Source organism: Lissotriton helveticus, chromosome 5_1 (genome assembly GCF_964261635.1).
Source record: "Lissotriton helveticus chromosome 5_1, aLisHel1.1, whole genome shotgun sequence".
Classification (NCBI taxonomy): domain Eukaryota; kingdom Metazoa; phylum Chordata; class Amphibia; order Caudata; family Salamandridae; genus Lissotriton; species Lissotriton helveticus.
Window position 1 is genome coordinate 523120303 of NC_136065.1, and position 12260 is coordinate 523132562.

The 12260-nt window shown below is 44.8% G+C and overlaps 1 protein-coding gene across 5 annotated transcripts in view; it reads right to left on the reverse strand.

Annotated features, from left to right (window-relative positions):
- ATP13A2 (ATPase cation transporting 13A2) overlaps positions 1 to 12260 on the reverse strand; it is an 861654-nt gene that overhangs the window by 29848 nt on the left and 819546 nt on the right. For all 5 annotated transcript variants that reach the window (XM_078642867.1, XM_078642866.1, XM_078642870.1 and 2 more), the window contains 2 exons: positions 10747 to 10970; positions 4737 to 4888 (listed from right to left, as the gene is read on the reverse strand). In XM_078642867.1, coding sequence (XP_078498993.1) covers positions 4737 to 4888; positions 10747 to 10970 — 376 coding nt within the window. The remainder of the gene's footprint in view (positions 1 to 4736; positions 4889 to 10746; positions 10971 to 12260) is intronic.

Sequence of the window (12260 nt, forward strand, 5' to 3'; positions counted from 1 at the left end):
TGTCAGGCTGGAATGCATTACAAATGTTATTGCATCGTGGCCATCCTGGATGGTTTGAGTAAGGGATGCCCAAAGGTAGTCAGGAACCGCTGATAAAAAAATGTGTGCCACTGTCTCCCTAAGGGTTTGGGAATAACAGCTTGGTAGAGAGATGGCATCCACAGAAATCAGAGCAAAGTTTGTGGAAGATAAAACTGCTTGTCAAATAGACTCTTTTCTTTTTGATTCACAATCAAGTGGGGTGGCAGGAACTGGACTGGAATTTACCTTACTAATGGACACCTGCACAACCAAATTCTCCAGTGTAGGGTGTTGCGTAAGAAAGGCCGGGTCTTTTGGGGGGGGCAATGGTGGCATGTGACCGTCCTCTTGACTGGTGGTCCTAGACATGGCGCTTAAGTGCCCAAGAGGATATCCATAAGGGCTTCATTAAAATGCAATAAAGGTCATGTAGGGGCTTGACCAGACTGCAGTACCAATTTCAAAACATTTATTTTCACTTCAGTAGTTTGGGAGCTATATGTCTAATACTTCTTCCGCTCTATGCATAACCACATTATAGGAGGTGCTTTCCTCAGTGGCAGGGCCAAGAGGAGAAAAAAGGCAAGGGTCTGGAGAAATATCCCAGCCACTGGCATCTTGCAGTTCTTCACACCAGTTGTCCTCATCATACTATGAATAAAATCCTCCCCTTCATAGAAGTTGTCATTATCTGAATCAGTGCTGAAAAGACTATGCGAAGTCTGCGCCCTACTGCATGGTAAGGGCAAGGTACAAGAATCAGAACGATTACCAGTTGGCTGCGCCCCAGAGAAAGACAAGAGCGGCCTTGTTAGTGATGTATTCTGCTTGGAGTCGGACAGCACAAAAGGCTACCAGTCGTCATTTGGCATCAGTGACACTGTAAGGGCAACCAGTGCAGAGGATGGAACTGAAATCAGAGATGGTCCTGAATCCAATGCGGGTTTGAGGGGCACAGACCGCGCCGAGGGTCTTCCTGCCAATGATTCCCGACTGAAGGCCTCTGTGGATCCTTGGGGTTCAAAGAAGTGCCAGAATAAACGGGTAAAGTACCAAAATTGTGCTGCATGGCCACTTTGAAGAAATGTACTTGCTGCAATGTCACAGACGGTCCTGGAATCTAGGGTTGCAGCGGGACTAAACTCCGAATAGGCTGTAGTGGAGTTCATGAGCGAGACCTGGACGTGCACTGATGACCTTGCACCCTCTTTGGAGTCCAAAAGTAGTAGGAGGAGGCAGATTCCCACTTCAACTGCTTCTCTTTCTTTTCAGACAGATTTGAAAAATGTGACGGGGGTAATAATCTGCAGCTGGAATTTTGGGAGTGGGAAAGGGACCTTACTTTCGACTTCGACCTGTCAAGGCATTCAGCTCCACCTCACAAGCCCGTATTCCTTTAGAGTCATTTGGGTCCAGTCATCACAGTTCCTGGAGTTCTGCTCCCACCCCAGGCACCAAAAAAACACATTGTGAGGGCCCATCACAAACGTCTGTATGAGACAGTCCTTGCATGGTTTTAACCTTGCTAACTTGGGTGGTATGGGGATTTTCACATGTACAATGAAAATTACTGACAAAGAAAAGTGTAAAACGAGACGCTTCGATCTGCGTCTGAAGGTGCATAAAAAACAGGAAAAGGCGTCAGCACGAATGGACGTGCAAAAGTACAGCTTTCAAGTTTTCTGATCCAGCAGGATGCCTGGGTAATATTTTATTTGACGTTTTCCAAAGAACGCTTGTCACATTTTAGTTGCTTCAAAGCACTAGTGGGGGTAACATGATTACTGGATGATGGGTGTGACCATGAAAGTCCCAAACTAATTCAGAAAAAAATGAGTGCCAAAATTCCATGTTCTCAACAATTCAATTTTCTGAATTTCTTGTTGTAGGGTTCACTGTAGAGATGAGAACTTACAAAGAACAATGGCCAATTTCTACTCTCTTCAATGACCATAGATGGCTGTAATGGGTGGATGATGAGTAAAGGGATAGTGAGGTACCAGTTTCTGTTACTTGTAGGCTTTATGGACAGTGAGGAGGAAACCCTAAATATGATCCTAGCTTCAACTGGAAATTAGTGGACAGTGGTCAAGGCTGGTTTTATATGGTCGAGTTTACAGAGGTTAAAGCACCTTCTGGCTACCTGGGTCTTTTGTCTTTGCAACCTTGTAGTGAGTTTCTTGGGGAGGCCAGTGTAGATGAGAGTACTAAAGGCGAGGCTCCTATGAGCTCTACACAGATGTGATTCCAAGAAGTAGCAAGATTTCCAGAAGTAGATTAAAAACCAACCCCTTATCGGTTTGTTTATCCGGTAGTAGATGAGAGAGGTACCAGGGGAATGAGGGAGAGGAAGGTTGAGTGTGAAAGGCAATGTGAGTAGGTCAGTTTCTCAGACGATATAGTCTCAATTGTAACTCACACTTGTAAAGGAATCTTGCTTTCTCTGGAACTTATGACGCACAAAGTGATTTTGGTATGCTCGTTTTGTTTTTCGTATAGCCAGAAGTGGATTTGTGTATCACGTGCAAAAAAAAACGAACGTGATGCTTGCTGATTGCACTGGATTCTTTTGTCCTCTCATCAGTAGTTTAGACACCCCTGGCAAATACAATAACATCTGTTTTCGTGACAAGCTTCTTTGTATTTTGTCGCTGTAAGATTAATATTCCTTAACCATCTTTGTGAACAACGCTCTTTGTGTTTGTTTTGTTTGTACTTCGAAATTACGTGATAATAATCACACTGATTGAGCCTCCTAACACATTTTTACATTATATTTCTCCTCTTCTTGTTTTTAATGAAATCTCTTTTACTTCTATCAAAAGCACCGCATCGAATGATGACGAACTTGTGGTTTCTGTGGCCCGTTTCTAACTGTGAAGTTTCTGTTTTTCGAAATCTAATCATGTTTGGTGCATTCTAGGCATTTATATTGGTATATCTACATTGCACCCCCTTTCTGTGATGTTCAGATCTGAAAGAACACATTTTTGTTGAGGACTCTTTGTTCAAATCAAATAACGGGAAGTGACACCTGATTTCGTTAAAGCCTAATTTACATCGCATGTTATCATCTGCATCAGCTGCTTGCCTTAATTTAGGCATCATGCTTCTGTATAATGATGTCTTATTATTTTCACCAGAAATGTTTTTGAGTTCGTTAACTTCTTTTCTATATGACATTTGGTGATCATTTAACTTATGTTTTTGTTCTGATGAACATCCCAAAAACTAGGCGAGAGGGTCCAACAATTGTCATTTTCAGTCCACAGATTGACTAATTGAATAATGACTATCACATATTGAAGAAAAAATGGATCCTTGTAAAATTCGCATTTGATTGTACATATGGGAGCTCATTACAATTATTTTTAATAAACTATTGTAATTAATCATTTTAATGTGTTTTATATACTCCTGAAATTAATTTACAGAACCCACACTGCATCGCATACTGCATTATGAACACCACCTTAAAACTTTACAAATCATCTTAATTGTAATTAAGGCTCCCCGTTTTCCGTTTTTACTGATTTCTACAAATAAATACAGACAGAAAGCTATGTGTTTCCTGCATGTATTTATTTTTAAAAGCAGAAAAATACAGAAAATTGTGCTTCTTATGGGTGACTCACCATGCTGTCTTTCGTGATTTACAGGACATCAGTTGAGCAGATAGACCACATAGTAATTTAAAAAAACAGGTTGAAATGTCCCTAAATACCTGCATATATTAGTATATATGTGTATTACAATGGTTATATTTACCAGTGGTGTAATGTTTCACTATATTTGGCTCCTAAATTTGCTAAAATGCGACAGCAGCAAAGTATGGATGCAAGTTTTTAAGTTAAATAAATGTGGAAATATGCCATTTCATGACCCCTTTATTCTTAAAGCACAAACTAAATATAGATAAATACCAATAAGATGGCCGAAAAAAAACAAATATGTATAAATACAGACGGAAATGGTAAAAAAAATAAATACCATAAAAACGGGAGCCCTCATTGTAATTGAATAATATAGAACGAAAGAACAATGGCAATAAATAATTGTTTTTTGATTATGGTATTCTTCTGGTGTTTTCTAATGTACACTTTAAGTAGATGGACATATGCACTTTTGGATTTATTTTTTGTTTTTATAATTCATTACTTTTTGGGATTACATATTTCTTATGACCCTGGAACCTGTAAATCATTTAAATATATCCTAGGGAAGCAGTCTATTTAGCCTACTGAAATGGCATTCACCTTGGAAAAAGGAGCCCAGTAGTGAGTAGAGTTGTGTCCCTGTATGACAAGGAGACATCCTAAGCCCCAGGCAATTCATCATTATTGAAGACAGTCATAATGCCAGAGGAAACACTCGTTAGCCTCATTTACAAGACCTCTCCTACGTTTTGAATCATCTTGTTGGAAGACCTAGGTCATGAAGGTCTATCCTCATCTATATGTGTAATGTAGGATACAATATGTTCTTTATACAAATACACACCAAAAGTCAAAATTGGATCTTGGTTTTAACTTGTAAGAAATAGTTTGGACCCTAGTTTTAACCTGGTATGTAGATCCTGATGTATTACTCAATCAGTCACTCACATTTACTAAAAGGCACTGATTCCAGTTCACATCTGAGTATACCTGGCCTACTAAATCAGTGAGGGACAAACCTGTTTGGTTCCAGCTTTTCAAAGCAGCACTTGTACTTACCATTAGTGTAAAGAGGTTTCCGGAAAGGATGTCCCTTACACAGGACAACAGCTAGGATCAGGTACTGGAAGCCAGAGACGGAGAATATGGCAGTGTTCTCATAATTAGGCAGATGGAGGCGGTCTGTAGATGAACCATTCACAGGGACAAACCTGACTCCAAAAAGAAACAGTGAGATGATTGTGAGATACCAGTGAGTACAGACTATGAGTAAAAACTGTACCCACAAAACTGTACATGCTATTGATACAAACCTTGTACCAAACACATACAAGTCATTCATACAAACTGCAGCCAAACAACTGGATAAGATCTTCATACACATTACGCGCTTTGCAAGCCTTTCAAGCTGACTGCATCTAAACACTTAGCATGCATTTCAGACAAACTGTGCCAAAACAAGTTACAAGTGCTTCACAAAGTATACTGTATGGCACTGCAGACACATTACACAAAGTATGAAAAATACTGTATTACGGCAGTAAAACACAGCCATGAAAGCACAGTACACACGTTAAAAACATCGTTAAAAAGGAGACGGTCCCAGGTCTTGTACAGCCTGCAGGAGAATAAATATATAATAAAACAATCCGGGATACAACCATGAAGACAATGCCAACAACACACAGCTTCAGACTATTAAAAGACCATTTGTTTTCTCTTAGCGAGGGCACGCTATAAAAATGAGCAAACACAGCAACAAAGTGCAGGGAAATTCAGTGATTTCAAATACAATTGGAGCCTCAGTCCTTCTTCTAATACAACAAGCTCTAATACGTGGGACTAAAAACCTTTTAGAGTAGGCCCTATAATACTTACAGAAAAAGATAAAATGGAGGAGGCTCTGGGGACCGTCCTGAGGAGTTCAGAAGCGGTCGCTCCCTTCGCCCACAGCCATCACCTGGTATCGTAGTTACGCTCGGAATTGCCTTGACGATTTTCATTTGCTGGCTCCTATATTGCCTAACGCTATAGCGCGTCAACCATTGTAGAACTTTATAATTACTTTTAGCGCTTTTAGAGGTGTAACACTGTGATCGAAATCGCGCATTTGCAGCTGTAGCGCCATTTGTGTTGCGTTATCTAATGTGCATTGCCTGTATTTACTAACGATCATAATCGCACTCGCAAGACAGACTGTCCCAGCCATTATTTACTGTATGCCCCAGCCTATCTCCACTTTCGTTTCTCGCGGACATTTTCCTGTTGTTGTGCCACAGAGCCCGTCCTCCACAACCCGCCCCGCCTCCCAGCTGACCCTCCCTCCCACGGACTGTATAGCCCGCTCCAACTCCCCATGCGCTGTGACCGTCCTGACGAGTTCAGAAGCGGTCGCTCCCTTCGCCCACAGCCATCACCTGGTATCGTAGTTACGCTCGGAATTGCCTTGCCGATTTTCATTTGCTGGCTCCTATATTGCCTAACGCTATAGCGCGTCAACCATTGTAGAACTTTATAATTACTTTTAGCGCTTTTAGAGGTGTAACACTGTGATCGAAATCGCGCATTTGCAGCTGTAGCGCCATTTGTGTTGCGTTATCTAATGTGCATTGCCTGTATTTACTAACGATCATAATCGCACTCGTAAGACAGACTGTCCCAGCCATTATTTACTGTGTGCCCCAGCCTATCTCCACTTTCGTTTCTCGCGGCCATTTTTCCTGTTGTTGTGCCACAGAGCCCGTCCTCCACAACCCGCCCCGCCTCCCAGCTGACCCTCCCTCGCCCCTCCCCTCCCCTCCCACTATCCACATATGACAGATGCCTCTGCGCGCAGCGTTCACGCGCAGCGGACGCGCCCCATGTGCGCCGAAGGTGCGCCAAAGGTAAGCCCGTCTACGCCCGTCCACGCCTGGACCGCGCCCAGCGCCAGACTCCCTGGCCCCCGCCGTACCCAGCCCACTAGAGTCACATATGACGCCGCAACTCTCCTCGCCCTCAACCCCAGACGCACACCACAATGCTGCGAAGCCACCCCAGGACGTACCCACGGTCCATTCGCCTGCCACACATGCAAGTTCACCTGCTTCAGGACCCACACCAAATCCACTTCCTCCAAACACAGCTCCGACTATAACCACCTGAAGTGCATCCTACTGAACACCCGCTCGGTCCACAGACACGCAACTGAACTCTGGGACTTACTCGACACTGCATCACCGGACATCGCCTTCCTCACAGAAACATGGATGAACACATCATCAGCACCCGACATCGCCATAGCCATAGCCATACCATACCGGACACTTACAAGATCATCCGAAAAGACCGCACCAATCAAACAGGAGGAGGCATCGCCATCATCCATAGGAACACCATCAAAATCACGACCAGCTCCGACGACAATCTTACTACCGCCGAACATCTCCACTTCCAGATCCACACCGACCCTAGGACCACACTTAGAGGCACCCTCATCTACAGGCCTCCAGGAACCCGTACTCAATTCAGCAAAGACATCACTGACTTCATCAGCCCACATGCCCTCGCCTCCGAGAACTACATTCTATTAGGAGACCTCAACTTCCACCTTGAAAACAAACACGACTGCAACACCACCTCCCTTCTGGACAACCTGGCCAATCACCCCCACCCATGCAGCCGGACACACGCTCGACCCTATCTTCACCTCCAGCAAGCACATTTCCTACGATCGCACCACAGCTCTCCATTGGACGGACCACAGCTGTGTTCACTTCAGCTACAAAACCACCTTGACCCACAACCCCCCACAACCTATTCCTCGGAGAAACTGGAACAGAGTCACCCCCGACCAACTCCTCACATCACTCAACCAAAACCCTCCCACCCTCTCATTGGACCCAAACCAAGCGGCCACCAAACTCAAGCAATGGATCACCCACAGCGCTGACGAATTAGCACCCCTGAAAAAGCACCAGATCAAATCAGGCAGCAAAAAGAATCCCTGGTTCAATGATGACCTTAAAAAATCCAAGAAGCTATGCCGCACCCTAGAGAAAACATGGAGAAAAAACCCAACCACCGACAACATGGCCACCCTCAAGGCAGCCACCCGCAAACACCACTAACTAATTCGATCCACCAAGAAATCAGCATTCAAGGATCGTCTCGACAACAACGCCCACAACAGCAAGGAACTTTTCAACATCGTCAAAGAATTCAGCAACCCCACCGCAGCATCTAACGACATCACTCCTCCCAAGACCTCTGCGATGCGTTATCCTCCTTCTTCTACAACAAAATTGCCGACATTCACAACAGCTTCGAGAACACTCCCTGCGAACAACCCTCCCCACCCCCCTCAGATCCTACACCGCCAACTAACAACCTCAGCGCCTGGAACCCAATCACCACTGAAGACACCATCCGCCTAATGAACTCAATCCACTCTGGCTCGCCAACCGACCCCTGCCCCCACCACATCTTCAACAAAGCTGACTCCATCATCGCACCCCATCTCCGTGATGTCATCAACTGCTCATTCAACTCTGCCACCTTCCCAGAAAGCTGGAAACACGCCGAACTGAGCGCCCTCTTGAAGAAACCCACAGCAGACCCTCTGAACTTAAAAATTATCGACCCATATCCCTCCTCCCTTTCCCCGCCAAAGTCATTGAGAAAGCCGTCAACAGCCAGCTCGCCGCCTTCCTTGAATCCAACAACTCCCTCGATCCCTCTCAGTCCGGATTTCGAGCCAAACACAGCACCGAAACCGCCCTCATTGCAGCGACAGACGACATCCGAATACTACTGGACAACGGAGAAACAGCGGCCCTCATTCTACTCGACCTCTCCGCCGCTTTCGACACAGTCTGCCACAGCACCCTTATACAACGCCTCAGCAACATCGGCATACAAGGAAAAGCCTTGGGATGGATCATCTCATTCCTCGCCGGGAGAACTCAAAGAGTCCGACTTCCCCCATTCATATCAGAGGCAACTGAAGTCATCTGTGGCGTACCACAAGGATCATCACTCAGCCCCACCCTCTTCAACGTTTACATGAGCCCACTCGCATCCATCGCGCGCCAACACAACCTTAACATTATCTCTTACGCCGACGACACCCAGTTAATCCTTTCCCTCACCAAAGACCCTAACACCGCCAAAACCAATCTTCACGAAGGCATGAAAGAAGTAGCCGAATGGATGCAACATAGCCGCCTAAAACTCAGACAAAACGGAGGTGCTCATCCTAGGATCTTCCCCCTCTGCCTGGGACGACTCTTGGTGGCCTTCCGCTCTAGGCACATCACCCATACCCACAGACCACGCACGTAACCTTGGCTTCATCCTTGACTCCTCTCTCTCGATGTCCAGACAAGTCAACGCAGTCTCATCCTCCTGCTTCAACGTACTTCGTATTCTCAAGAAGATCTTCCGCTGGATCCCCCTCGAGACAGGAAAGACTGTCACCCACGCACTGGTCACGAGTCGACTGGATTATGGTAACACACTATAAGCCGGAATCACAGCAAAATTACAGAAAAAACTCCAACGCATCCAAAACGCATCAGCGAGACTCATATTGGACATCCCCCGCCAAGATCACATCACCGGACACCTAAAAGACCTCCACTGGCTTCCCGTCAACAAGAGAATTACGTTCCGTCTTCTCACCCACGCACACAAGGCCCTCTACAAACTAGGACCCGAATGCCTCAACACTCGACTGTCCTTCTACACACCCACCCGCCAACTAAGATCGTCCAATCAAGCCCTCGCCGCAGTCCCGCGCATCCGAAAATCCACCATGGGTGGCAGATCCTTCTCCTTCCTGGCGGCCAAGACCTGGAACTCACTCCCCACTCACCTCCGCCTTACTCAAAACCACATCTCCTTCAGAAAAGAACTCAAGACCTGGCTATTCGACATAGAATGAACCCCCCTCCCCAAGCGCCTTGAGACCCTCTGGGTGAGTAGTGCGCTATACAAATCCCTGAACTTGAACTTGAATTTGGGGAGAGGACTCCTCAAAGGGGCAGATTAACAAACTGGTGAGATCAAATTGGTTCAGCTGGAAGCTTAGATGCAACCTCACAATAACAAACCTAAATCTAGATAACAAGACTCTGCTCCAGGTGGTATCCATCCAAGACAGGTAAGGTTCCTTGTTGGGGGTGGTTTGCAGGTTAACATGCTCCCTGACAGAGGTTTTGGATGAGCCACATTCCTTTCTATGCCGTCTATTCCTGGTTAGCTTTAGAGGGGAAGAAACATGTTCACGTCTCCCCAAATCAGGCGTTTCCTGTTTGATGTATTGCAACCAGGGATGGCTAGGCTGTACTACTCAGTAATACAAACTGTACCCTAAGAATTGTACAGCTTTTTGTTCGAATTGTGTCTAAAGCACATTACAAGGCTTAAATGCAAATGTCACTGAAATATTTTGAAGGTTCTGCTAGAAAGAGAGACAGGGAGACAGAAAAGGCAGTGCCTTTCACAGAGTGTGAACAGAAGTGTGAGAGGAAATAATGTGATAGACACAGTGTACTCACTAATTATAGAGAAAGAAACCTCTGTCTGTAGCACAACGCACCCAGTGATGATCCTTAGGTCAGAGTTCATCCGCTAGGCACATAGAGAGCCGTCTTCCACAGAGCAGGCAAACTAGTGATGGTGAGCGAAGGATCTGTCATCTGTGGACTTTACTTCAATGGTCAGACAAATCTGTCCTAACAGTGTGTACCCTCTATTGAAAGAGGGATATGGTTTTGACTTTTGTGGAGAGTGCTACAAGTGATGGGGATGAAAAAGTATCTTACTGCAGAATGTCCAAAGATAGTGGCGTAGGGCTCGGTCTGCCAAAAAGTACAGCACTTAGTGAGAAAAACAGCAAGAGGGCAGAGAGAGTGAGCAAAAGAGACAAACATTTGCCTGCCACAGAGAATACCTTCTAGTAACAAAGGCAGGTTTTTCTTGCTGCACAGTGCAGCTGCTACTGACACAGCCATTTCAGCCTAGCAGATAGTTTGTTTTCTAGTCAAAGATGCAAAAGAGCGTGCAAATGCATCAAGTACCCGCTTACCAGCTCTGTGTGGTTGTGATGTAATAGGTTATAATTTGCACGAGGATAAGCAGCAGAGTTTGCAGCAGGAGGCTGCCCAACACCATGATGCTGATCAGAGTCCCAGGGGGGCGCTCAATGCCCAACTCCCTTGCCGGCCCAGTGCGGCCCATCAACACTGCCACCGTAGTGGCGATGACCAAGTCAAAGAAGAGGAATTCAAAGTCACTGATGTTGGTGTTGGCCTAGAAGAGGAGAGAGGTTATTATGTTGGCATGAAGATGCAATTGGAAAACAATGTACCCAAACAGTCATCCCTCTGTGAAGGTACTCAATTCTCTCAAGAAGGAGACTATGCTTGGAGCAGAAAAACTACTTACCTGGAACCCCACTTCTCCATCACTGGTAACTTCAGTGATTACCTGGAACACTTTTGTTTTAATAGAAAGAAATAACACTCCAATCTAAGAAAAATAATGACTGAATTGTTTTCAATTTATTCGCATATACATTTATTTTAAAAAAAACTGGATTAAAATTAGCATTGCTTGTAAATCTTTTAGGTTCTCTCCTTTAAAAGTGAAACAACTGAAGCAAACTCTTAATATGAGCACAACCTCCATATGAGGTAAACTGTGCTGCCGCTTCAAGGTACCAAGATGTTCCAGAGCTCCAGTTGGCCCTTCAGCCCATTTTGTCAGTTCACTAAAGCTGCTTAAATTAATTTGGTTTGTCAAGGGGGAGGAGGGTTGCCACTGAATTTAATTAAAAGTCCAAGGATGGTGAGCTGGTGATAAAGCTTGGTAACATATCAATTGCGCTTCCTGGAATATTTATAAATATTCATAAACGCTGATGTGAATAGTAAACTCCAAGAACTGATTGTTTAATGCAAGATATTAGACAGTTTAACAGTTCTTGACTGCTTCCACTATATTTATAACTACTATTGTTGATGTGACCAAATCCTACCCCTCTGACTCCCTTCCTCTTTATACATCCCAGCATCTACTAGACAGTGTTTGGGGCGAGCCTGGGTAGCGCATGCGCTGCTCTGTGAGGCATGCTGTATTCAGGTAGGGACTTAAAGCTCCACCCACTGTCGGCATATCATTGGCTTATTTCATTATTCACTGTAAACTGTGGCTGTTTATTGGCCAATAGGATTAGTAGTCCCTCCTTAGTACCGCCGTATCTCATTTTGTAACTTCCCATGGTGACACCCACTACTAAGTGTGTTGTTACTCTGTAGGATTTTACTACAGCCTCCAAGGACTATTTTCTCAAATAGCTTTGTCCTGCCTGATGTTGCAGACAGGACACACTCTCTCCTAATGCTTTATTTTTATTTTTTATAGCACTACCGCATTTGCAATGCAATAGGTCTCACATTTGCAAGAGTTTAAGCTATTGGCATTGTAAATGGCTGCCTTTCATTTATCTGTTTTAAAATCAACACATAAATGAAAGGCATTGCAATTTACAATGCCAATAGCTCAAACTCTCGTAAATGCGAGACCTATCGCATTGCAAAT